General features: G+C 31.1%; 3 protein-coding genes across 5 annotated transcripts; all 3 read right to left on the bottom strand.

Moving 5' to 3' along the window:
* Positions 1–1,445: 1,445 nt before the first annotated feature.
* LOC114183957 (protein FAR-RED ELONGATED HYPOCOTYL 1-like) lies at positions 1,446–4,888 on the bottom strand. Of its 3 annotated transcripts, XM_028071167.2 has the most exons (5): positions 4,728–4,867; positions 4,520–4,610; positions 2,325–2,629; positions 1,805–2,068; positions 1,446–1,657 (listed from the first exon to the last, which is right to left on the bottom strand). In XM_028071167.2, the coding sequence occupies exons 2-5, from the start codon at positions 4,555–4,557 to the stop codon at positions 1,584–1,586; spliced, it is 681 nt and encodes a 226-aa protein (XP_027926968.2). In that variant the 5' UTR covers positions 4,558–4,610; positions 4,728–4,867; the 3' UTR covers positions 1,446–1,583. The 3 variants fall into 3 exon arrangements, with proteins under 3 accessions (XP_027926968.2, XP_027926967.2, XP_085529345.1); XM_028071166.2 differs by lacking the exon at positions 4,520–4,610 and having other exon boundaries at positions 4,728–4,888; XM_085673219.1 differs by lacking the exons at positions 4,520–4,610; positions 4,728–4,867 and adding an exon at positions 3,191–4,288.
* A 1,149-nt stretch (positions 4,889–6,037) lies between these two features.
* Positions 6,038–8,990, bottom strand: LOC114183839 (laccase-17-like). Its single transcript, XM_028070993.2, has 6 exons — positions 8,751–8,990; positions 8,508–8,659; positions 8,184–8,428; positions 7,949–8,077; positions 6,743–7,711; positions 6,038–6,399 (listed from the first exon to the last, which is right to left on the bottom strand). Exons 1-6 carry the CDS (start codon positions 8,877–8,879, stop codon positions 6,269–6,271), a joined length of 1,755 nt encoding a protein of 584 aa, XP_027926794.2. The 5' UTR covers positions 8,880–8,990; the 3' UTR covers positions 6,038–6,268.
* A 4,848-nt stretch (positions 8,991–13,838) lies between these two features.
* PCS1 (Eukaryotic aspartyl protease family protein) lies at positions 13,839–15,665 on the bottom strand. The gene has a single exon (XM_028071472.2). It carries the CDS (start codon positions 15,378–15,380, stop codon positions 14,073–14,075), a length of 1,308 nt encoding a protein of 435 aa, XP_027927273.1. The 5' UTR covers positions 15,381–15,665; the 3' UTR covers positions 13,839–14,072.
* Between the last annotated feature and the right edge of the window lie 11,706 nt (positions 15,666–27,371).

The raw sequence follows: 27,371 nt of genomic DNA, 5'->3' as shown, positions 1-27,371 counted from the left end.
ATCTAAAACTACAATTACAATTTAAAAGAAATATAATTAAAAGAAAGCAAAAAAATATTAAAATATGATTTTATAAAATATCAAAGAAGGTAAAAAATAAAACAAAATAACTATGTTTTTTAAAAAGGTTCATTCTTCTTATCTTTTTCTCTCGTGCATTCATCATTACTCTTCAAACCGAGTACACAATTTTCACATTTTCTTAAGTATATTTTTTGTGTTGTCACATGACCTACATAGTTGAGTTCTCAGAAATGGCAATAGATGTGCATAATCACAAAAGGAGGAGTAAATTATAGAATAAAACACAATCGATCCACGTCTCAAAGATTATGTATGGACTTATTATGGAGAGAAAGAGGAAAATCTGATCGACTACTTTTTCTTTTTCTTTTTCGGTGTATGCTACTCTAGTGGCCTGCTCTATTATTATAAAAATAAATAAATATGTTTTTATTTCTTTATTTTTGGTGAAAATTAGAAATAGTCCTTTTTTAATATTTTGAACTAATTTAGTTTTTTCAATTTTAGAAATGCATGTATTTAGTCTTTTTAATCATATGTTTTTAAGTTTATTTGACATCTTAAACGTATTTCATCATATATTTGAGTTGTTTACATAGTTTAACTCATTTTCACTTCAACGTTAACTAAAAAATACGTTTAAAACGTCAACTAAACTTAACAAAATTTGAGTAAAAGGACTATCACCCAATTTTCATAGATGAGAGACTAAATTTGTTAAAAATTTTGAAGAGAAACTAATTCCAATTTTTACTTAAAGATATGGGACCAAAATTGATCCTTTATGGTGCTTCCTTACAAGATTTTGCTTTTTTACCCATAAGAGTTTGGTGTGCTTTTTATCTTCCACTTCGATCTTTGTCATTTATTATTTCTGTAATATATTTAGGTTAAGCCTTTAGTGCTTTTCTTGTACTCAACTTCATGTTGTGCAAATTAACCAACACTAATCATGGTGAGTTTTGAAGTTGTCATCTACTAGTGTTGTTGAAAACCACAAGACCACTTCATATGGATGAACCATCTACATCTGCCATGGATGATCTATGTCTTTGTCTTGTCACTTCTTATAATTATTTTGTTCGAGCATAAGGGCTTCATGGAGTGAAACTTAGTCACTCCATGCACAAAAAAGTTGCCAAGGACACAAACACACGTTACTACTGAGTTGTTGATGACGTTCAATTGAAAATTTGTATATTCAGAAAAGAGAAACAAAACTCATCCTATTTTCTCCTTGTGTATTAAAGGAAGGCGAGTTAACTAGAACGCCAATTTAAGTTTGTCAAATACATGCATTGCATAACATATAACTTTTTTGTTTGTACCCATAATCGATGGATTAAAATTAATTTGCGAACTGCAGCATCCTTAAAGAATGTAATGCATTAAGGAAGTGAATGGTGATAAAAAGGAGGAAGGACATAAGAAGAAATATCGTATTACACCTACTGCAGATGTTATTTAAACTACTAAAACCTCGTACAATTAGTACATACAACAGCTGTTTACATCATTATATATACAGTTATACATACTACCTTCATAGGAAAACTGTCCTAGAGCATAAGCATAGAAAAGTACTCCTCAAACTCTTGATCAATTGTTGGTGGTCTTGAGTTTGATTGAGCTTCTGCATTGAAAACATTTCTATTCGTTAACCAGCAATAACTAAACAAAACTTCTTCATCAAATGCAGTAGCCTTGAAACTAATTTAACAAGTACTAGCATGGTCCAATAATCTTTGTGCATATTAACTGTCTAGAACAAGCACAATACCTTGATTTACATTCCATCTTCCAGATGAAAGGACATACACATTAGGATCCACCCCACTGGAAAAAAGAAAATCTTCGAATTCCTTATCTACTGGGTACTCATTGCTTTCTTTGGCATATTCTGCGCATTCACCACCTGAAAAGCCTTCTATCCCCAGAAGATGATCCTCATCATTGTTCAAATCTTTTGCATCAGTATCACCGTAGTGTGGAATGCATTCACTGTCAACAAATGCTTCCTCTTCGATATAGCTCACCCTATTTACTGTTCATACATCCAAAGAGTTGGAGTTACCCTAAGCATTATCCGCATCATCTTATCCTAGACTTGATTTTGTACCCTTTATTCTCACACATAACCTTTTTAGGGTAAAAAAAATTGAGTTAAGGAGAGGGAGAACTCTCACCTTTTTCATCATAAAAGGTGTAAAAGGGAAGTGTAGAGAACAAAGTGCAAGAGTAACATTTATGTAACTAACATTATAGGGAAACCCAATCAAGCAAAGAAATGGATGGCCTACCATATAAGTATGAATTTTCGCAATCTGTCTCATGCTCGGCTTCTTTATTTACAGACACAGCAGTATCACAGTCTTCCATAAAACTATTGCTGTCTTTGGCAGATTCAGGTTCGGACCTTTCACCTGTGTGATTTTGAATGCCCTCTAAAACTGGATTTTCATCAAACATTGAAGCATGTCCAGGGGAGTAACTTCCAACCCAGCATTTATGTTTTGGTCTAAGCATATCCAACTGATCACTCTGTAATTTTCTTTTCTTTTTCCATTCCACAATGTTAAGATCGTCAATTCCATTCACCTGGAATCTGAAAAGAGTAATAGAGAAATGTCAGAATAAAAGAAAAGGACTAAATAAGAGCTGTCAGAAGAACATTCACTCCTACATAAAGAAGAGGACATAATTAAAACAAGAAACAAAGGACAATTATTCAACTAGAATCTACGAATCATGACAGTGGAGTGGCAAAAAGGGATGCATGTAAACCAGTAAAAACTGATTAGTTTCTTGATTTCTTATGAAACTTTTGATTTGAAGAGGAACAATAGTACCTACAAGTTGGAAGGTATATATTGCAATCATGATGATCGAGATCATATTCCCATATTAGATCATAAGTGATGTCTTCTTGATCACATAAGACATATATTAGATCATAATAATCTAGATATGTCTGACAAACAAAGGATAAATTCAGTTTGTTATCTATTTTGTGCAACAAGGGAAAAGCTTAATGATTAACATTTTAAAGAATAATGATTAAGATTTTAAAGAAGAAATGACACAGAACAACCCAAATTACATCATATGTAAGAGAGGAAACAATCAGTTGCTTCTCTCTAATGGGTTGACAAAGAAAATCACTTACATCAAAGTACTTTTTCACACATAAACGGTGATTCCAAAATATACTTCCAGACAGAGTATGATAGCAGTCGTTTGATCCATATAGCTATTACACTAAGTGGAAAGTACTTTTGTAGTTATAACATTCTTCTTGTTAATTTTACCAATGATCTGGCATTTTCAGAGGTGCAAATATAGCTGCAAACAGATTGCAATGCCCTGTCCAAATTTTCAACATGGCTATACTGCAGACATGGAAGAGTTCTTGAACAAAACAATAATATTTTGCAACCATTCCTGTCATACGGTGTCAGAAATAAACAACTAAAAATTGGCAATTTAAAGGCTAAGCTTTTTACATTAAAATAAGCAGAAATGATAATTAAGATTAGAGGAAACCATTTGTAGACTCCACTGCATGTTATTATTATGCATCATCAAACAGACTAAAACTACCCAAAATAGTTGTTCTCATATTGCTAGTGAAACATTCTTAACTTACAAATAACCAGCAGTGTAAAAGGCATATTTTCCTCAGATATCTAATCATTTCTGTAATATAAATGTATGATTGAGGATTGAAATTTTGAACGTTTTCATAATAGGAAACAGACACCAAAACACACTTCCCAAAGAAGTAAATTCCAAATATTATGTACCAGACAGTTACATCTGCAATCATAATTCTATCCACTGATCGCAGTGCATTCAGCTTAAACAAGCACATAGCTTCAAGTCTAAAGTTTAACTCTTCATTCAAAGTAAATATATATGTTGACTGTTTCTAGTACAAACCTTTAACAATAGGTTAAAAATTAAATGGATTTGTGTTTTTGTATAATTTATAAAAATAGACTATGAAACTAGAAATGTTTTATCACATCACTGGTCTTAATACAAAGATTAGCTAATAAAAACGATGTTAAGAGGAGAGATTCAACTTGATTCTACTAAAAGTGACTACTTAGATAGCTATTTAAGCACACAAAACATGCTAACAAAAAATAATCACAGGCCTTGAGCAAACAATTTTATTTTTGGTTAGAAGGAAGTAAACTAACGGTGTATGATTGTGATTTTGCTTTTTAATTTTAAAAAATCACTTTATAAAATTAATTCAATAAAAACAAATATTTAAGAGTAAGAATGAAGAAATGTCAAAAAAAAAAAATAGAACAAACAAAACAAGAATAATAAAAAATTAAAACATTTTAGAAAAGGTTCCAATTTTATTATCTTGAAACATACTTGTCTCAAACAAGCTTCTTAAAGCAAAAAATAACTAAAAGTACTGAAAAATAAACCCTAAATCTCTTACTAGCGGCAGTGTTTTCAATATCCAGCAACTTACTTAAGCATCAAGGTTTTCATTACTCTACCATATTGCATGACAGCAACAGTATAATCAAATATACAATAAAAGATGGGTCATTCATCCCTTCCTACAAAAAAATAACTTAGAACATGAAATGCAGGAAAGGGTGGAATAATCGGTGACCAAACACTGCAGAAACAAGAAAAGAGAAAAATCTTGAAACCACCCAGATAGAGAGTGAAACCTGTTAACTTGAGAAGGATTGTCCTTGATTTCCTCCATCTGGATCTAGAAAACCAAACACTGTGATAGAACACAGAATTTTAAAGACGGGTTTCAGAGGCAATGGGCCTTGGAGCGAACCTCTGAAAAGTGAAAACTTTAAAGATGCCATGCCTAGTATATCCGAGAATATAACATCCACATTTTCATTGTCTTTGTTTGTCTGTCATTGCCCACACACTCCATGGCGCGTGCATAGTACCAAGGAAGTAGCCACGTCAAAAATTACTTTATCTTGGGCATGGCTAGTAAAATAAGTGTTTTTTTTTTTTTTCTTCTGAATGTTAATAAAGTAAGTGTAGAAACACACGGGCCTATTTTCTTAACACATTTTTATTAATTAAAATTTATTACAAACTATAAAATTAAAAAATTGGTTAAATAAATTATGTGATTCTCTAAATTTTATTATTTTTAATAACCAATGAAAGAATTAGTTCTCTAGTATAAACATGCTTATTAACCTATATTTATTGATTCAAATTTAAAAATTCTAAAAATTATTAAATAAACTTTTATTATTTTTATCGAATTTAAATCAATAAAAATAATTTATTACTGTTCTAATATTTTTTTATTCCTCAATAAAAAGTTTCTAATACAACCATATTTTTCTTATAAACATGCATTTTTAAATACAATTCTAATTAGATACAGTTAAGTATTAGATATTAATATTTACTAGTAAAAAAATATTTTTAACACCACATTATAAAAAATTACTATTTTTAGCTAAATTCCAGTGGTATACATAAATTCTAGCATATATTTTATAATTAAGTTTTATTAAAAGTTATCCACTCGGTAAGTTACAGGTAAGAAGATTTTTTTTAATGAGTTTTAATTAACAATAAAATTATATTTAAAAATGAAGAAAATTGTTATTAGTAATTTTATGCAAAGTTTGCCTTTAATAGGGATCAACCACGTTCTTTTAATAGCGAGTTAATGTGCGGTGTGAGTGAGTGTCAGAAGAATCACGCAGGTCCCCCCTGCGTACCTTCTGACTTATCTGCAACATGTGAACATAGGAAATTTGGTGTTCTTGTAACACTTTTAGGAACAAATTAAACTGTTCCTGTTCCATCATTTTATTTAAATTTAAATAATGCTACATTTAGTACCCACGTCACAATAATTACCAATTAATTCAACTCCTAACTTCATTTGTTCATGTTATGTGGTCCAAAATCATTCTTTGGTTTGGGTAAATATCATACAAAATCATTTTCTTAAATTCCCAAAATAGATATATAATAGTTGGCAAAAGTATTACAAATTAAAATTGATAATTGAATGCTAAAACCTGCATACAACTCTCCACTCAAATCTCTTACTAGATTTACTACATAAACAACAATCTAATTGCCCCAAACATTCTTTGTCGGGTATCCAAAAATGAGAAAAGAAACAAAATTTGAAATCAAAAGCCAGAAGCAAATACTTCAGAATCTAACCCCAAAACCAGACAGAGAAAAGCAAAACATTAAGGTGTCTATCTTCTCAACACTTGGGGAGATCAGAGGGTGGAGGTGGCAACTTCTGGTTGCGCCGCTTTCCATCTTGAACTATCCATGCCATTTTCAAGCCCCAACTGGTATGCACTTCAAGGTGGCAATGCATGAACCAAACACCTGTTCATGCAACATCAGCAGATGATGTTACAAAAACTAACAATGAATCCCAAACAAAATCTTGAATATGCTTCTTTGAAGATAGACTTCATGTTAGATTAGTTCTCCTTTCATATTGAATCATTAATATTATATAGTAGTCTTTCAATGTTAAAAGAAGTTGGTATAAGAACTATATCTTTAAACTGGTTTAATCTTGTCCATTAATAGATGCCTGACATTTTTAAGTAAAGAAAGTAGATAACTGAGTTAATTTGACACTTTCAGTCAATTAGAAATCATTAATAATAGTGATTAGATAAATATTAATAAATCAGAAACCATTTATGGTAACAGTACCCACCTGGATTGTCTGCAAGAAAGCGAACAGCAACCCAGCCTCCAGATGGAACACCAGCAGTGTTCCTCTCAGCAGGATCAACAAGGTTGAACTTTTTGGGGTCCTTTTGGGGGTCAAAGTTTCCATTGCCTTGACCCACAATGAAGAAGTTAAAGCCATGAAGGTGAAGTGGGTGACTCTCAGCTCCAATGATGCTTGTATCTTGCAGAACCAACTCCACTCTGGTGTTGAATGGCAACACCACTGCCTTAGTGCCACTAGTCACCATGATGTTGGTTGGTGGAGTGCCAGTGTAGTTGAATTTGAAAGGAGGGTTAGCAGGAAAATCAGTGGTGTAAACTCCCTTGGATTGGTTGAAAAAATGTGCTTGGAGTAAGGCAATTTTTGGCATCACAAAGGTCACATTGTTCACAGCGGCAGCTACCCTTGTGTTATTAGGCCCTTGGCATTGTTCCTTTTTTGAGCATTGGCTGATTCCTAAGCCAACAGTGAAGAAGAAGCGCCTGTCCACAGTTTTTGGAACCTTTGCTGGGAATCTTGCATTGGCCAAGCTACGCACCTTGTTGTGGAAGTTCATTGCAAAGACACTGTCATTGAATTTAGGGAACACTGCTCTAAGAAGTGGAAGCTTCTTGGTGTTTGACTTGTTGTTTGAAAGTGAATGTTTCTTGTACTCAAGAAAACCTGTGGCTGTGGTGTTGTCAAAAGCAGCTGGACCTGTAGCATAGGGCCTTGCAGATATGGCAAATGTGGCATTTGGAGCCTTGGATTTGGCCCTCAGAAGCACGTTCACCGTTTGACCAGGTGTGATCAGAACAATCTTTGTGCTGAAGGGCTTTACATACACAGCATCAGCTTCCACCACAGTGAGGCTGTGGTTGGCTATGCTGAAGAACATCTCATCATTAAGTGCAGCATTGATCAGACGAAGCAGATATGTTTTCCCAGGCTTCACCTTCAGCTTGAAAGTATCTGAAGAAACAGACAACTTCACTTAATGAAATGAAAACTATCAATAATCATATATGATCAAGAATTGACAATGTTTGTGTTTTTCTTCCATCTCTATTTTAACTTTGATTTCTGAGTAAAAGAATCTTGAATCCTCAACATTCAGAAGTTATCTCCATTACAAACTCTATAATAACTACTGTAAAATTCAAAAAGCTAACCATATATAACAGTTTGAGATTGAAATTATGTTCTTACCTTTGGCTGGGCAGTTGGAGACAGGACCTGGAAGACCATTGATGGTGTGAGCATCTGAGATATTTGGTGCCAATCCTGTTTGCGTTGCTTGATTTATAACTGCTTCTGTGTCTGCTTTCCACCATTCTCCTGCCATTTTATACAGGTTTGCGTATTACAAAAAAGTGTCAAAGTTTCAAACATGTAGAGCTCATAGAGACACTTCATGGAGTGTTTTTTTAGGATCTAAACTTACCCAATATGATGGGAACTTCTCTGAAGGGTTGAGGGAAAGGGTAAGGAACATGTCTTTTGGGAAGAATGACAATGGGGCCATAAAGGGTTGTTCTAAGCCATGAGATATGTGCATGCCACCACAATGTTCCTCTTTGGCCAATGATCGTAAAATTGTACACATAACTCTGCCCTGTCTGAATTGGACACTGTGTGATGTAGGCAGGTCCATCTGCCCAGCCACTTCTCAGTTGGCGAACTCCATGCCTGAAAAATCAATCAAATGTTGAGAAAATGCTAACAATCACAACAAATTGGTTCGTGGGGTTTAGTTATATAACATTACCAATGAAGGGAAACATTGTACTGAACATGGTTAACCACTTTAATCACAACTCTATCTCCTTCTCTTGCTATGATTCTAGGACCAGGAAACCGTCCATTCACAGTTACAATGCTCTTTGTTTGGCATAGTCTTGTGAAGTTCTGCATTTTAATCTGTGAAAAAGAGAAAGGAGAAGTGTTACAGTCAGTAAAAGAAAATTGATTTGAAAGAAGCATCTCATTGTATCGAAAACATTGCACATACGTTAAACTTGTAGTGCCTAGTGACTCTTGCATGCTTTGCATGAGTTATCTCTGGCAATGTCATCACAGCAAATAACATCAGAAACATTGCCTTCATGAAACCTGGCATGCTGAGATAAGCACAACCCATTTCCTGTTTTCTCTTGTAAATATTGTTTCGAAGCTATTCAAGTAGACAACAGAGTTTGATGTTTGTTCTTTGGATGAAGAGAAGAAGAGAAGGAGACAGCAGCTTATATAGTGAACATGGAAGCAGTAGGAATAGATAATTAGGTGGTTGAAAATGAGACATTACAGACTTGTAATGGCTTCAGCAACAATGTTCCAAACTTGAACCATGCCACTAGCTAGCTGCTGGTAATGGTTAAGAATATAGAGTACTTTACAAGCCAGATTATATTATTAAGGATCTTCCTCTAACGGTCCATAACTTCATTTTCTGAAAATGGCCCTTGTAAAACACGTAATGATACCAGATCAAATTGTCCCAACCCAATAGACTTTGTTATCATTTAATGGCAATGGTATATGCAAGCATAACTCAAAGATTGGACACTAATATATTAAAATATACCGATAGGAATCTAAGTGGGTCTAAGTCCCACATCGAGTATAAATGAGAGTTTTATATAAGGATGAAGACCCATCAACTCATTGACTTAAGGTTTTTGGTTGAGAGTGGTGTCAATGCATTATATGTTTTGAACTCAGGTCTCATTGGTGTTATGTCTCTCCCGATAAAACCTTCTTTATAAATCTAACAAGTGATATCAGAACCGGTTCAGACGAGTGTAATATGTCCTTGTATCGAAAGTCTTCCTTCTTAATAAGCTTTCCAAGTAAGCCTATGGTGATACATAAAACTTAAATTCACAATTGAATTACTAAATCAAGAATAACATAACCAATTAAACATATTTGTTTCACATACCACGAATTGAAACTTGGTTCATCACATTTGAAGGAGTTAGTTCCTTACATTGGACCCTAACTATATTGATAAGCTACGTAAATTCCGTTATTGAGAAATTATAACATAATATCTGATATCACCTAATAATTCAAACTGCTTTTTGATTTATAGAAAAATTAATAAAGTTGGGTTACTAATTATGTGAAGCTTGTTGGGACTATAGTATTGCAAGCATGTAATTATTAGATGATGTTTTGTCCCTATTTCCATGTGTGCACTTTGAGTGAGAAACAAAAGAAAAAAAATGTGGAGAAATGAAAGGGATAGAGCATCACAAATTGGGTTTGATGGACTTGGTTGACGGGTGAACTTCAGGCTCCTACCGTTGAGACTTGCTAATAAAGGAATAGAAGAAAGGGAAAGTTGCATGTTTACATCATATTGTTTCGTTAGCTTTGTTGGTTCTTAATTTTACACTATGCTAACTATCTAACTGCTTTTGATGTTACTGCCTATGCCACTTTATATTTGTTGTCCACATTCTCACTTATATATTTTCTAGGATTACTGTTATTGTTAAATTGTTGTGGTAGGGTCAACTTTAGTTTATTTCTTGTTTATTTGTGTGGACTTTAAAGTGAAAAATTTACCCATTGTTTTAAAATCCAAGCCAAAATCCCCATTTTTTTCACGGATCTAGCACCGTTCCTTTTTTTCATTTATTGCAGTGCTACACTGTGCCTTTTATTTACGGATCTGGCACCGTTTAGTATTCCCGATTGAATTCAATTTAAACCCAACTCTAACGGTGGATGATGTTTTTCTTTAATCTTTCCAAAAACCATAAATATAATATGAAATATAAAAAATTTAGTCATTTTTTAAAAAAATAATGAAGTATACATTTTTAAATATAATAATATAAGAAATGTTACAGTTAAAATTAAAATAACATATGTTAATTTGGTACTGGTCATGGTATATTTGAATTCTTTTCTCTTGAATATTTCACTTTTCTTCTTTGTATTATCTCTCAAGCAGGTCACGATTCAAGCTTTTTCTCTCAACCTGCATTCTTGTCAACTTCTGTTATGATTTCTGGGACTTGAGAGATATAAGAGATATATGTGATATGTTATACGGAGGAACATGTTTTTGTATTTTATTGATATACCCTATATATAGAGCAAAATATAATAAATATCAAGTATAAAATATTTAGAATATTTCACTCCTAATCTAAAATAATAACTAATTTCCTAAAACTGAAACATATATTTAAAACTGAAATATTTTCTAAAAACTAATTTAAATAAAAAAATATATTAAGTAATATTTTTAATATTCCTCCTTGCTTAATATCTGTTTATTTAAATTTTATATCTTCATATTTAATTCTCCATCTTTTGATGCTTGATCTTATCCTCTTTTTGTGCTTGTAATATTTATTTTTCTCTTTCTTCCATGGCATCACATCTTTCTTCAATTTGGCATCATCCTTCATATTTCTTCTTATATCAACATCATCTTCTTTTTCTTTGTCCGGTGTGGATTTCATTGGAGTGGCATTGAAACTTTTGTGAATATTAGAATATGAACCTCCACCTACTTTCTTTACTTGGACATCTACTTTCTTCCAGAGATATTTATCTTCTGATTTTGATCTTTCTTTCATACTCACTTTATTTATAGCAAATTTCTCCTTCATAAAATCTAGCGCAAATCTTTTGTCTTTCATGTGGACTTTGAATACCTCTATGTTGTTAGTATTTTTGATCACACATACTTTATTTTCAAAGGAGACCTTATAACCTTTCTCTAACAATTGAGCAACACTTAACAAATTTTGGGTAATCTCAGGAACATATAAGACATCAAAAATTAATTTGATAAATCAGTTTTAATTGAAACTGTTCTTGTACCTTTCACAGCAAGTTGTTCTCCATTCCCAATTCTTACCTTGGAAATATTTGATTTATTCAGCTCCTTGAAAATTTCTCTATCATGAGTCATGTGGTTTGTGCAACCACTGTCTATAATCCAATCTTTTGAAGATTCGTTGGTAGTGACACATGATGTTGTAAAAAGTAGATCCTCCTCTAATTTATCCGCTAGTATATTTTCCTTCAGGTGTACGAGTGACCCCTTTGGTTGTGGTTATGCCCCTTTGGTTGTGGTTATGCGGTCAGTCACTTCGGTGACCCCTTTTTGTTATAGTTATGGTTATGCGGTCAATCACTCCGAACCATCGGCTTTGATACCACTGATGGGTTATGTATATTTTTTCATATATGAGTTATGGTTATAGTCATGGTTATTGAGAGATTGTGGTTCTATATGGCATACATGGTTATATGACATTAGTCTAGCACATATAAGACCTTTGACACCAATTTTACACCAAAACCTTAAGGCAATGTTGTTATGGGTCTTTATTCTTATATAGTGTTTAACTTTGTCTTTTCTATCCAATGTGGGACTTTGACTCACACTTGGACTATTCCCAACAACTTCATTGTCGTGTCTTGCATTCTCACAACTTCTATTATGATTGTCTTCCTCCATTATTGCATTTTCATTAAGAGGAAAGTTATTGAACCCTAAAATGTTACTCAAACTCTCTTTGATTTCTTAGGGTTTATAGTCATTCGTATGGGTAAATGATTCGGAGAATCTGTGAAAGGTTGCCACAAGGAGGCACATGACGATGGAGGAGTTTGAGAGGATGATGGAGCACTCCCCCATTGTTCAGGAGCTAATACAAAGGCAAAATGTTGAAGAGGCTAGTGTCAATTCCAATGCGAGTGGCTCCAAAGTGAAGAAGAAAGGAAAGGAGTAGTTGAAGGGTATCAAGAGTGTCACGAGCTTTGTCGTCGAGAATATGGATTGATGAAGCAGCGATGAGGACGTGGCATTTCACAATTCAAAGATGGTGACAACGCTTTATAGAAGCCAAAAGATTTAAGCACATAATGGGTCTATTTGGAGCATTAAGTTTAGTTTGGATGGGTAGTATTTAGCGAGTGTTGTTATGGATTGCATGATTCATGTATGACAGGTGGCAGAAGGGAGAGGAAGGGATAGTCGTTGGTAGGGAGAAGGTGGACTTACTATGTCAAGTCTACCAACACCTGTTATAGTAAGTTGGATTTACTATGACGAATACTTGTATACTTGATATAGTAAGTTGAAACGTTGAAACTTACTATGTCAGGTTTTTCACGACGTCATAGAAAGCGTGAATTTTCTATGTTGCCGACAATTGTGATGCCAAAATAACCGCTAGAGTATGTATCATAGACTTATAAAAAGTCTTTTCTACACTAGTGTCTACTCAACGTGTTTTCTGTTAATGTTGATAACACATGTTTGCACAACAAGGTGCATGAGTCCATGCTAACACAACCACCCAATGCATATCTGACACATGTCCCTGCCAAATGTCATTTCTACTCAGCAAACAATATCTTGATTGCGATGATTGACCCCAAATATGTTATCTTAATGAAAATGAGATCAAAACATTGGCATTGTCCGTGCGGACAAAAAATTGCTCTATCCCTCGACTAGGACTCTTATTCTGATACAACTAATAGTCCTACATCATTTAGTAATGGAAACCAAGTTTAAATATCATTTTCTTTTTCAAGCATTTGATACGCCTTTTAATAATAGAACCATGATGAAATTTCAAACTTAAAATTGAAAAATATTTCGATTTTTAAATTCCAAATTGATCAATATCTCGAATGTAGTGATTGACCTTAACTATGTAATCTCAACTTATTTGAGATTAGAACAATATTCAAAAAATAAAAATTTAACACAATAAAATTACAAAGCAAAATTAATAAAAAAAATACCATATGAAGTTGAAGAATTTTAGTATTATATGTTTTCTCTATAAAAAAAGGAGTCTAATAAAACAAATTTCCTTAATGTAACCTCTAAAATAGAAAATTCAGCATGAAATTTCATAGAAAATCTCATTTATTTCAATAAGAAAATATTATAACTAAACAAAAAGAAAGTGTCAAAAGAACAATATTAATAGCTATAGAACAATATTAATAGCTATTTTATTTAGTTATTGAAAAAGAAACAATGAAATGTATAAAGTGGGCATAAAATAAAATGGAATGTATAAAGTAGACAATTGATGATGTAAGAACAATATTAACTTCGAATTTATTTATTTTTTATTTATTTGGTTACTAAAAACAATCGAACAATGGAATGTACAAAGTAGACTCTCTTTAAAGCTTACCTCTAAACACTCTTTCCATGGGATAGCCACTTCAATTGAATTGAATGAAGTTGACCAAACCACAACAATAAATTATCTCGAACACTACATTCTAAAACCCCTTCATTCACTTTCTCAATCTCTCTCTACTTTTGGACCACACACTAATGAAGCAAGCCCAAGCCCAGTAACTTTTGCCCCACCAAATCGCATTGTGCATGAGCCAGCCCAACCCTTTGTTTCACAAGATCAAACTCCATCCACATATTCTGTTGTTGGTGATGACCAATTATAAATGCCTCAACCCCGAGTAGATCCGAATTCCCAAAGGTGAAGCAATAAACCGAATCATTACCCCGAACCAAACCCGGTACCCGATATAAAAGTTGGTCACCCGAAACCCGCATCTCGGCCCCTTCAAAAACCAAACTCACACTTGGTAACTCCGGTAATTCGGACCGGTTCATGGGCACCCTGTAACAGAGATCCATTGCTATCTGAAATGCAAAATTCGGATCGTCCAACACCCTCAATGTACCATTTGTTTTGTTCAAGAACTCATCTCTTAATGCATTATAAACCGGGCCAAGTAAGAATGTAAATTGGGTACCCAAATCAAACATAGTTTGACCCGCTCCGGTGTGATCTGGAACAAAAAGGTTATCCGATATGTTTAATAATTTATCCGAAACCTTAATTCCTTTGAACCGAACCGTGTACGCAGACCTGTCGAAATAAGGTAAAGGAGTGGATACTTGAACCAAGGAGGTATAATTCAACGACCCGCCCCACGAGAAATTGGACTCCCCGAGAAGTAAAATGCCCGAAAAATCAGAACCTGAAATGCAATACGAGAATTTGGGAGTTTTTAATTGAGAAACCAAGGAGAGCGACCCGAGGTTCATACCCATTAACCCGGTTGTGTTGGAGTCGGATTCGGAGTTAGTGGTGTAGGAGGAGTTCATACACCCGAATATAACTCCCCGGTTAACGGAGGATCCGAAGCCTAGTGTGTCCGAAGCGAGGTTCCCTTCCGAAGAGGAAGCATCGGCGTAGGAGAGAGTGGCGTGGCAGAGGTTGTTCGAGTCGCAGGAAGCGGGTATGGGAAAATCTCGGGTCCGAATCGTGCAGGTTGACGAAGAGCACGGGATTGGCGAGTAGGTGGAGGAGGCATTCGGGTTGAAAAACGGGTCGGGCATGAGTCGGTTTGTGTTTGTGTGGTTGTTGCAGTGGAGCCATGAGAGTTCGCTTCCTGTGTCAATGACCATGGAGACGTTCTGTGGGGGTGTGCCAACAGTGATGGAGATTGTGAGGCTAACGTTGTGATTGAATCGTAGCTTGTTGGGTGGTCTTGGGAGATACCCAGATGGAATCACTTGTGATTTTAGTGGCAAAGTTAGAGTCTTGGCCTCACACATGCTAAGGGATGTTCGTAGGATTAAAAGAATGAGAAGGCTCAAACATGGTCTCATTATGGTTTTGGGAGAGTTAAAATGCAGGGTTATGGGGTTTGTTTGGGGTTTTAGAGAAGAGGTTTTGGACTAATTGTGGAGGCAAAGAAAAGCATAGGAATTGCTTGAAGGTTTAGAATTATAAGTAGGAAAAGTCTGAAGAAAAAGATCTGAGAAATAGTTAAGATGGGATCTAGCAGAGAAGGTAGAACAAGACTTTGGTTGTACCTAGTACTATAGTACCTAATAACTAGTTAAGGTACATCTCTTTGTTTGGTACGTGTATCTATGATCTGTGTAATGGTGTCCGTGTATATATTAGATTTGTGTTCATTCTTACTATCTCCTTTGGATTTTTTTTTATCTGATTCCATAAAAATCTCTTAGTTTCTAAAAACTGTAGGTGCATGGTAACATGGTTTAGAATGGTATATGACAGAAAGAGGAATAACGAGTTTATGTAATGTGTTGAAGCTTATGAAAGTGGAAGGGTTATGTAATAAGTTTACTTAGAGGCCAAAAATAATTAACCAAAATGGGTTCAGATAAATGAGGTATTGAAGTTTATGTGCTTTTGGGATACCTGTTTTAACTGAAGATTTGATTTCAACTTTTAAGGCACACGAAACTGAAACAACAATTTTATTGATTTTGTAAAAATAACCTTAGACACTGATTCTCAAATATGTCTCCCACATCTAGTTTTAACCCTACCATATGGTAGTTGGAGTTTCAAATTAATTCGAGATTGACGTGACTTCTTTTCTCTTTTGGACATGCAAAATGAAAGGTTCTTTGCTCCGTGTTGTTGCCATTTCAGAATGTTCCACTTTGTCTAATCAACCAGCATAGTTCAAAAGGAATTTTTATGGGCAGAAATTAATTGTTGGCTTTTAAAATTTATGATAATTTTTTTAAAATTCTTAAACTTATAATTATTATGTACTTACGTGTAAATGAATATTTCAAAAGAAAAACAAAATGTGTATATGATAAAATCGAAATCAATTATTATATAAACCAGTTGTATTTTATTAGTCACTTTAGTAAAGTTTTAAACCGCGTTTGAAAATTGGAAGAAATAAAGAAAAATCAATCAAATTATATATATAAAAAAGGAATCTATAGATCAGATTTATTCATTAATGATTCAAAATGTGAGCTATGATGATCCAAAGACATTCTAGTACTAACTAACATCACAGCATTTATAGTGAAGGGTTGGAAAAAGCTTGATTTTTTTTGCTTACTTTACAAAGGAATATGATGACGATGGCACCCTTGTGGCACAGGCATAGATTTATAAAGGCTGCTTTCTGAAGTTATCAGGCTTTTTCTTGGTTGTTGTAGATGCCAAGAAACTATCTTAAGGCAAAGCATGTGATGCTTTTCTTAAACGGAACATGGATGTGTTCTAAACTAGATCCAATCATAATGTGCTTAAGTTCCAAATTCCTATATATGCCTATGTCTTCTCCACTTCATTTTTAATACTAATACAAATGCACAATGTATATACTAAATACCATTCTTGTATGGAAGTTGTATTAAGTGAAAATGTGATACTTTGAAGGTTTTACGGATAAAATGTAAAGTGAGAGATGAAGCGAAATAATAGAAGAAAAATAAATAATTTATTCTCACACACTATATTAATTCAATGAATTATAAGAGTACAATAAAAAGATATAAATAAGATGCAATTAATAAACCTAAAACATAAACTTAAAAACAAAAACTTGTTCTTAAAGTTTACAAATCACTTATTGACTTAACTAATGATCAACTGAACTAGTAAAATATATTAATTAAATTTTAGTTACTGAAAGCATGGTTTTAACATTATTATTTGCTTTAGGAATTGCAAACTCCAATTTTTTATCTTAGAAGTTTAAATTTGTTGACAAGCATTGACTTTTGGGAATATATCGGTTAGTTAATTTTAAGACTTATAGTAAACTAAGTTTATTTCTCCACTTGGTTGTATCTTCCAAGAAGTATAGCATGATGTTGAAATGTTTAGTCTTCCCATGACACATCGTTTGCAATGGCAATTGTGGCTTGATTGTCAACAAAAAAAATAATAGTTTTGTTCTATTACCAAAGTAAATAACTTAAAACCATAAGTTTGATTTACAATTGTTAATTGTTGCTACTATTATGAATTCAACTTTAGCAGTTGATGGTGCTACAATCTCTTGTTTTTTTTTACACCATGAGAAAACTCTTAAGCATAGACGGAAACAATACCCTTCAAATCATCAATGGATCAAATTCGATCACTATTAAATAATCCATAGAACTTGAATTCTTGAAATTCTCAAATTCGACACCATAATCAATTATGATTTTAACATACCTCAATATTATCTTTGTTGTTTTTAAATGCATTTCACTTGCATAATGCATAAAATGAGACAAGAGACTTCAACAAATAGAATGTTTGTAGCGAGATACACTAGACATCCAATCAAGTTCTTATGATATCCTTAATTAATTTTATTTGCATTCCTCCATTTAAAATTTCTTCAAAATTTGCTTTGAATATTTTCTTTGACTAGTTAAAATGTCATTCTCACTTTGTTTGATCTCAATTCCAAAGAAAATAAGTCATAAGATCAAGAAATGTCATTTAAAAAACTTGCATCGTTTATAGCTTGAATTTTTCAACTAGCCTTGCATGATTTGAGGTCACTAAAAGATCATCGACATAGAGAGAAAATGAGAGAATTATTCTGCTTATGTTTCACATAAAGAGTGTATTTGGATAAGTTTTTCTAGTTGTTTACTTAAGAGTGTTCTTGTTTGCTTGCCGTATTGACATACTTCGCAATTTAGTAATTTAAAATCTAAGAGAAGTAAGCCACAAACCAATTTCGTTTGTTGCATATTTAACACAACTACATAATGAAAATGATCAAACCTTTTTTGCCAAACCTATGTACTATTTTTAATAGGTGGATATGCTACTTGTTCCTCCTCTATAGGATCAAGTGTGAAACTTTTGCCATCACTTCAACATTAAAATTTTTCTTATCCTTAACATTTTTAATAAAACAATGCTTATCTTGAAAATTGTGTTTAAATTCCTCAATGGGATTAATCATAGGCCCATAAAAAAAATCATACATTAACTTTGTACCTTGACAACTTTCAATGGCCACAATTTCCTTTCCTTCGTCAGTAATGAAAATACCCTTACCAATTCTGACTTTTGATATTGTTCTTGTATGGTAGGAAACCAAGCGCTCTCAAGAGCCTTCAGTCCTCTTCTTCTTACAACACGTCTCCCTTCCTCGCAGCTGACTCTGGTTCATCGTCAAGAGTGGGGTACCTACAAATACTCTGATGCCTAAGTCAGCAATAACTCGATATTCTTTCTGTACTATATGAGTTTTTAGATAGATGTCACCTGTCAGTTAGTGAATTGTCCTTTATACTACTTGGCATTATTTCCTTCTTTATTGCCTACAGGGCGGTTTCCTTCTCCCATTAAACGCTAAGGAATCTAATCAATACAATCACTGCCCTCAGGCCTTAACGGTAACCTTTCTACATTCTCATTACTGTCGGCGGTCTTTTGAGCTCTTGGACCTGTGTGCTATCTTTGTCATGACTGGGATAGGTCTACCCCTCTACGCTACTAGCCCATTACATATCAGGACCACTGGGCCGAGATGTACCAAACCCCTATGGTTGACATCTACCCGGCCTCCAATCCTAAGTGTTCTTGCTATCCTACCAAGTTACATAACACGCCTTGGCCGAGATGTATCTCACCATTTGGGTCGTGGTGTTCACGGTCACTAGGCCGGGACTTGATCACACCACCTTTAACCCATCACTTTCTCCCCATCTGCTAACTGTGCCTTATCTTGCACAACACCCCTTCCTGTCGTGTCCGTGTTTGAGTACATCCCTCCCAGGCTTCCCTATTGTACTTAATTAATGAGATGTAGAGAGGCTCCCTATACACTATTAATGAGATGTAGAGAGGTTCCCTATACACTAACCAAATTTAACCAAATTTGAATAAAGGTTAATTTTCGATTTTCATAAGTTTAAATTTGATTTTGTTTGAATTTTAAAAAGAAGTATACATTATATATTTCTATGTAAGTGACATTATCAATATCTTCCAATCCAAATTTATAGTAATAAAAACATTCACATGTTAAGTAGACTCAAATCACTTAAACCCTTTAGTCCTGATAAAAGACTTACTCGTGTGCTATTTGTTATTTATTCAATATAACAAAATCTAATTACCACTACAAGAAAACCAATTATTAGAGTTGACCAAAACCCAATGCTACCGATGGAAAATCGATGCTAAAATGTTGGCTTTGCATCCTAAACGAGAGAGATGCTAAAAAGGTGGACACTAAAATAGTAGCTTCGGTTGTTGTTGGCATATGCTAATAGTGTAGGTTAAGCGAACAGTAATTAGGGATGGCAACACGATGGGGCGGGGACGGGTTTCGCTATCCCATACTCATTTCCATAAAAAAAATTCATCCTCATCTTCATATCCAAACCCAACGAGTATTAAAATTTTATCCCATCCCCATTTCCGCCGGGTAATAGGTATAATCTCGTACTCATACCCGTACTCATTTCCTTACTACTTTAATATAAATTTTAATTAATTTTTATAAAATAATAAAAAATTACGGTAAAGAAAACATAATATTATCAAATATTCAATATTAGGAGGATGATTGTTTCTTAATAAATTATAATTGTTTACATTTTAGATTAGAATAACAAATAAAATTTCATAAGAACTAAAACATTTATTAAATTTGCAAACTGCAAACATTAATGAAGGAAAACAAGTTGATAAAATTTAAAAATATTTTTAAAAAATTTGAAGGAAAACAATATTCAAATTAAAATATATTTTAAATGTTTGTTTACTTCAATTTTTTAAATTCTAATGAATCTCTTTCTTTATACACTAATAAAAATGATAATACATCACTTAATCAAAATGGCACAAATAACAAATAATAAACATAATAATAAAATTTTAACATGGATATTGTATCTTTTGAACTCCAATATATGTTGCATGATGATAAAAAAATATTTATGACAATTACATTAAATTTTGATATTGTAGTAAATAAAAGTTATTAATACAATTATAGTGAAAAATTACAATATAATTGATATAATGAGTTAGAAAATAAAAAATAATTAGATAAAATATAGTGAAATAGTATTCTACATGATGAAAATAAGCAACAAATAAAAATATTAAAAAATTAACAAATGTATATCTTAGAAACAATTTGAGAAATAATTGAAAGAAATCGCACAAAGGAAAACGAATGTATAATTAAGGGAATGATAAGATGAAAAGTACCTTAGACATCTAAGAATACTTTTCAAATATCAACATATATACTCAATGGTTGAGAAATAATTATTTTAGCGAAACAAAAGAGTTCTTCAAATGAAACAAAAATTAATAAAAATAAGTAAAGAATTTTTTTTTTATATTACCTAGTAAATGAAAGGTTATGTTATTAAACACTTAAATTGAGAGTATTAAACATACTCATGTGAAAAGAAAATATACAATAAATAAAAATATTAAAAAATAATAGAAATATTCAAATATGAGACATAATTTTTTTTTAATTGACATACATCATTTTAACATAATTACATAAATGTTGTGATAAGATGAAAAATATATTGGAGATGCGAATGAGTTTCATGACAAACCAAATAACTAGAAGAAATAAAAAATTATATATATATATATATATATATATATATATATATGTATATATATATATATATATATATATGGTTACTTAATTAATTGTGAATATTTTAATAATTTAAATGATGACAGAGATATGGCGGGGACGAGTGAGTATTATGGCAGAGATATGTACATCCCCATAACCATCTCCATACCCAATTGAAAAAGTCGAGGATTTCCATATTCATACCCATACCCATACCCAGTCAATATGAGGATTCTCCGTCAAAACGAAGACGGATTCGGACAATACCCACTGAACGAGTTTATTTGCCATCTCTAACGGTAATATTGTGATTAAGAGATGCTAGTAGCGTTGGCTAAGTGGGTGCTAAGCGAACATTAATAAATGGTAACTTAAAAAAAATCATAATATGAGAGAAAAAAAGAATATAAAACAATGTCTGAAATGAGTGAAAAATGTGGATTAAAAAAATATGAACGAAAAAAACTACAAAAAAGGTGAGCGTAGATGAAGATGAATGTGAATGTGGATAATATTGACATCGACTAAATAAAATATTAAAAATAGATAAGTTAGCATTGATTTAACTAATAAAACTTTTTTTATTTTTAACATTTTTTATACTTAGTGTCCCGTAAATCAATACTATTTTAAATAAATTTAAATATTAAAATTAAATAAAAGTAACATCCGTTAGCACTAATACACATATTCATTTATTAAAATACTTTACAAATAATTTTTCTATCTTTTTAAGTTTTTGTTTTAAATAGAATGAACTAAACATATGCGAATAACATCTTAATTTGGCTGGCTTGAATATTTAGAAGTTAAATTAATATTTCCTTATATATATATATATATATATATATATATATATATATATATATATATATATATATATATATATATATTCAATAAGGACAAGAGAGGTATAATTAAACGTATCATAGATGCTGTGAAACTAATTTGATTGTCATTAATTATTTATTGTAAAATCAGTTTTTACTTAAAGGTTGGAGTGGTATCCGACATATGTGAACTTCAAAGAGCTAAAATGAAGGATCATTGGACACGTATGTAAAGTTACTATCAGATTCCAATAAAAACAAAGCTGAAGTAATGTGAGCATAGTGATTGAATTTATGAAAGAAGCATTCCTATCATAGGCATTCAATGCCTAAACCATAATTTGGAGATGTAGCACGAAAAACTACTATAAGTCAAAACCATAACAGAACATTAATTAATTAATTAATGGCACCACCACATTGAACAGTGCTCAAAATAAAAAGATGACAACACGTTCGTTCTTCCTTCCTACTTTTGGGTGACGGCAACTAAAGTTTAAAGCTCCTCACATGTTGTGTTGTATTGCTTCCGGACACAGCAACATGGCTCGGTTGGGTCCATATCCAGGTACCAATCTATCCTCAAATAAGTTCCAACTCCATCGTATCAGATTGTGTTGCAACATTGGCTTGACTTATGCACCGGCAATTCAACATTTGATTCTTATGTTTATTTAATAAAAATATTAAATATGCTTTTTGTCTTTTGATTTTAAATGAAAATTCGAATTAGTCTATTTTTGAAACTTTGGATCAATTTAGTTCTTCATTTATAAATATGCATGAATTTAGTCATTTTAACCAAATTTCGTTAAGTTTATTTGATATTTCAAATACGTTTTTCAGCTAATATTGAAGTGAAAATGTGTCATACGGTATAAACAACTCACATACTATTATGAAATATGTTTGAAACGTCTAATAAAATTTGGTTAAAAAGACTAAACCAACGCATTTCTAAAGTTGAGGAACTAAATTTGACCAAAGTTTTGAAAAAAAACTAATTTCAATTTTCACTAAAAGTTAAGGAACTAAAAACATATATAACTCAAGTAAAAAATATATCATTGACTATAGAAAAAAAGAAGAAGAGAGTTTGAAGTGATTAATATTAACTATGTATATTTGACATTTAAAGTTATTGTCACATGTCAAGTTGTTGTCGTGCTACGTGGCAGTGACAGATTGATGTGGCAGGGACAATGCCACGTGTCATTTGTATGCCAGGTGTCATTTTCACATTCTCAATTTGGTCCCTTTATTTTAATTTTTGTCTCAATTTAGTCCCAATTTTTGTAAAAATGGAGCAATTTTGTCCCTCTCCAAATTGAAACCAAATTTAATTTCTATATAAATGTACACAAATATTTCTATCAAAATTAATATTTCAAGTAAATATTTTTAACAAAATTAAGTTTATTTAAATTTATATTTTACATTGAACTTTATTTAAAATTGTTTTAAAGTTTTTAATAAAAAATAATGTTAATAGAAAAAAAATTCATAAATTATATTGATATTTTATTACATCGTACTTTAATATTGTTTTTATTTGAATTTATATTTCAAATAATTGTATATTTTTAAAATGTGTAAAGTTCAATAATTTCTATACAAATATTTGAGTTGGTGTAAAAATAACAATTATAAAAATAATTTTAACTAGTTCATGTAACAATAAAAACCAAATAAATTTAAAATTTGAAAACAATTCTAAGTAAAGTTGAATGTGAAACACAAATTTAAATAAACTTAGTTATGTTAAAAATATATAATAAAAATATCAATTTGAATAAAAATATCAAATTTAATAAGAATATTTGTATAACATTTATATAAAAAATAATTTTTGTTTCAATTTGGAGAGAGACAAAATTGCACAATTTTTAAAAAAATTAGGACTAAATTGAGACAAAAATTAAAATACAGAGACCAAATTGAGAATGAAGAAATGACACCTGACATAATACTGACACGTGACATTGTCACTAGCATATCACATTGTCACTACCACGTGGCACGACAATAGCTTGACACGTGGCAATTTTTTTATTTTTTTAAAAATAAATAAATAAATAAATAAATTCAGGAACTGACAAATGGCACCCCATTTAACGTTATTACTATACCACTAACAGAAAGGACTTAATTGCATCAAATTTTTCAAAACAAGGATCAAATTGAGATAAAAAAAAATATAGGGACCAAATTGATATTTCTGTAAACATTGCATTAATAGATAGGTAAAAGTATATATAAGTGTGATAATTACTTGTTTTTTTATGTCCATCGATTCCTTTATTTGTTTGTCAGGGATTTTTGTATTATTTTATGAAAATTTTGGATTTAAACATTTTCTTTTGGAGATGGGATTGATTATCTTTTTGTTCACTAATACAAACTTTTTTTTTAAGTTTGTTATTCTAGGCTTTTACGTAGTTACATGACATATGTAATTGCACTAATACATAATTGCGAAAGACATAAATTTACATTTAGTGCATATATAATAGATGTAAATTTACGTATGTTGTAGAGACAACAAACGTAAATTTGTGTTTTATCTTTTACATATTTTAACTCAAAATTTACGTCCTCTAAAAACATGAAAAATTAATATATAATACAAAAAATAGCATAAATATTTTCAGAATTTTATAAGTGATATGAGTATCTCAAATAAATTTATAAAGTATAGACAAATTGGTGAAAAATACTAAGAAAATATAAAAAAAAACATCGTGAATGATAGAATTTTTTAAATTCAAGACCGTGTTCCTCATCTCATTTCCAACAACTTTCATTTTTAGAAAGAGAAAGTACAAGTTCAGCTTTTCTTCAATAAAATAACACTTTGTGTTCACTACACTACAAGTTTTAGCTTTTCTTTAATCAAAAAATATTTAATAGCTAGCATCGACCCAGCCCACACTATACCATCATTAACAACAAAGAAGTTTGATTCACTTCTTAGACTACGACACCTGGCTTAATAATGGAATTTTGGAAATTTAATACCATTGGACAACTTATTATGTAGGACACTCAACGACACGACACGTGGTGAACTTTTGTTTTTTCATCTGTGCTTTTCTCTTCTTTTATTTTAAAATTTTAAATAATATTTTATAGTGGGTTAATCAAATTAGTACTACTTATTTGTACCAACTTCAATACTGCTAATATAGTAGTTAACAAAATAGAAAGGGTAAATTTAACCCTAAATCATCTACCAATGAACACGAAATTGATTCTTGACAAATTAGTTCTTATTAAAACTATACAAAAAGGGTTAGTCAATAATAAAAGTAATAGAATATAAAGATAAAAAGATATAAAAACAATTTTAAAGAAAATAAACTGATTTCACTATTTTTTTCAAACAGATTCATCATCAATTATCTAAAGATTATTACTCAATAAATTATTGTTGTAAATTTGCAAATTAATTAACGTAAAGTCTCAATTAATTTGTTGGCATTCTCACTTTTAACCAAAGTACCGTCTCAATTAAAAGTGAAAACTTTTAGACTATCCATCCACAGTAAATTCAACCAAAGTATAGTCTCAATCAAATTTTACTATTTCTAATCATGTCTATTTTTTTGTCTCCTCACCAAATAAAAAGCTTAATTAATCAAAGTAAAGTCTTGACTAATTTTAGTCAGAGTAAATACTTTTAACCAAAGTAAAGTCTCAATTATGGATAAAAACTCATTTAATCACATGAAAGTTTCTAAATAAAATAAAAACAAAGTCACAATTAAATTTAAAAACCCTTAAACTAATATGATCAATATCAATATAGATTTAAAATCATTAGTTTTTTATCTGATTAAGAAACAAAAGATGTAGATAAATTAAAATTTCAACAATAATAAAAAGAACAAAAGATTATTTCATTTTAACCTAAGAATCAATAATAAAATTACAATAGAACCAACTCAGGAAGCTTAGTCCTCCATGAAATCAAAATAACATCAAAATATATTTCTTTCTTGTAATATATATATATATATATATATATATATATATATATATATATATATATATATATATATATATATATATATATCGACTATAAATTTCAAATAATTTACAAGCTTTCTATTATGGTCATACCTATTATATTTGTAGAAGATGTTATACTTACAAAATTTGAGTACAGGCTTTGTTATCCAAAAATAAATTTTGGTTAAAAAATATTTTTGGTCCCAATTTTTGTTTAGTTTTGCCATTTTAGCCCTAATATTGATTTTTTGTTCAAATAGGTCTCAATTTTTGTCAATTTTGTTCAATTTTTTTTCTAACACTATTTAAATAATTAACGGTAATGAACAATGACTGTCATGTGTCATTTTGTGGTTTTTTTTAAATTTTTAATTTTTTTTAAATTTTTGACTTTTTTTGAATTTTTGAATTTATTTTGAATTTTTTAGAAAATGTCCATGTATCAATCCAACACTATGTCACGTGTCAGCGTCAATGATTTATATTCAATTTGGTCTTTATATTTGTAATTTTTGTTCAATTTAGTTCAAAATTTTTTAAAATGGAACAATTTTGTCCATCTTTAAATTGAGACCAAATTTTATTTTTTTTTATATAAATGTTATAATGATGTTTTTAATAAAATTCACATTTTTATTAAATATTTTGATTTATGATTACAATTAATTTAAAATTAGAACCAAAATTATAAAGATGAAGATCTACGATGCACGGATACGATACGTGTATCGGATACAACATGTATCTGATACACTGATACATTTATTTTAAAAATAATAGGATACGGTACGTGATTGATACGTGATATATGAATATTAAAAATTGTACAATAATTCTTTAAAACCTAATAAATAATGATTGTTATTGTGTAAATTCAAATTAAAACTATATGTACTAAAGTTGTCAACATAAAAAATATAAATTATTGTCATCATAAAAGTACGACTACAAGAAAATTATTAAATAATGATAAATTTTAGTTACAAAAAATATGTTAGAGACCAATTATTTTGGTAGCCAAAACCTTGGAAGCTAACGTTAGTGACCAATTTAGAAACCAATTGTTTTGGTGGTCAAAATCTTGGTAGTTAATGTTACTAACAAATTTAGAAACTAATTCATAATAAAATATATTTTAATTATCAATTTAGAGATAGACCAATTATAATTTTTTGGAATTACTGTAGTTGCCAATAATTTTTAATTTTTAATTGGCACATAAATTGATCACTATATAGTGACTAATTATTTTTTTTGTCACTGAAATTGATTATTATTCAAAGAGTTTCTTGTAGTGTACTGTGACTTTATAAATTAGATACTTCATTGATAAGTATTGATTTAAAGTATCGGACACGAATACGTGTCAAACACGAATACGTGACCCAAATTGAAGTATCGGGACA

The sequence above is a fragment of the Vigna unguiculata genome, chromosome 5 (genome assembly GCF_037176805.1).
Source record: "Vigna unguiculata cultivar grain cowpea cultivar isolate G323 ecotype 2 chromosome 5, ASM3717680v1, whole genome shotgun sequence".
Lineage (NCBI taxonomy): Eukaryota > Viridiplantae > Streptophyta > Magnoliopsida > Fabales > Fabaceae > Vigna > Vigna unguiculata.
Note: the sequence above shows the minus strand (reverse complement) of the source record. Positions and strands in the feature narration are given on the sequence as shown.

Bases quoted from the DNA above. Each gene is read 5' to 3' on its own strand.
- LOC114183957 (XM_028071166.2), bottom strand. From the start codon at position 4,765: ATGGAGGAAATCAAGGACAATCCTTCTCAAGTTAACAG. The intron at 2,630-4,727 runs GTTTCACTCTCT...TACTCTTTTCAG, and splicing joins AATCCTTCTCAAGTTAACAG to ATTCCAGGTGAATGGAATTG. The intron at 1,658-1,804 runs GTATTGTGCTTG...TTTTCAATGCAG, and splicing joins AAGATGGAATGTAAATCAAG to AAGCTCAATCAAACTCAAGA.
- LOC114183839 (XM_028070993.2), bottom strand. From the start codon at position 8,879: ATGGGTTGTGCTTATCTCAGCATGCCAGGTTTCATGAAGGCAATGTTT. The intron at 8,429-8,507 runs GTAATGTTATAT...TTGATTTTTCAG, and splicing joins TACAATGTTTCCCTTCATTG to GCATGGAGTTCGCCAACTGA. The intron at 6,400-6,742 runs GTGGGTACTGTT...TTGCATGAACAG, and splicing joins CTTTCTTGCAGACAATCCAG to GTGTTTGGTTCATGCATTGC.
- PCS1 (XM_028071472.2), bottom strand. From the start codon at position 15,380: ATGAGACCATGTTTGAGCCTTCTCATTCTTTTAATCCTACGAACATCC.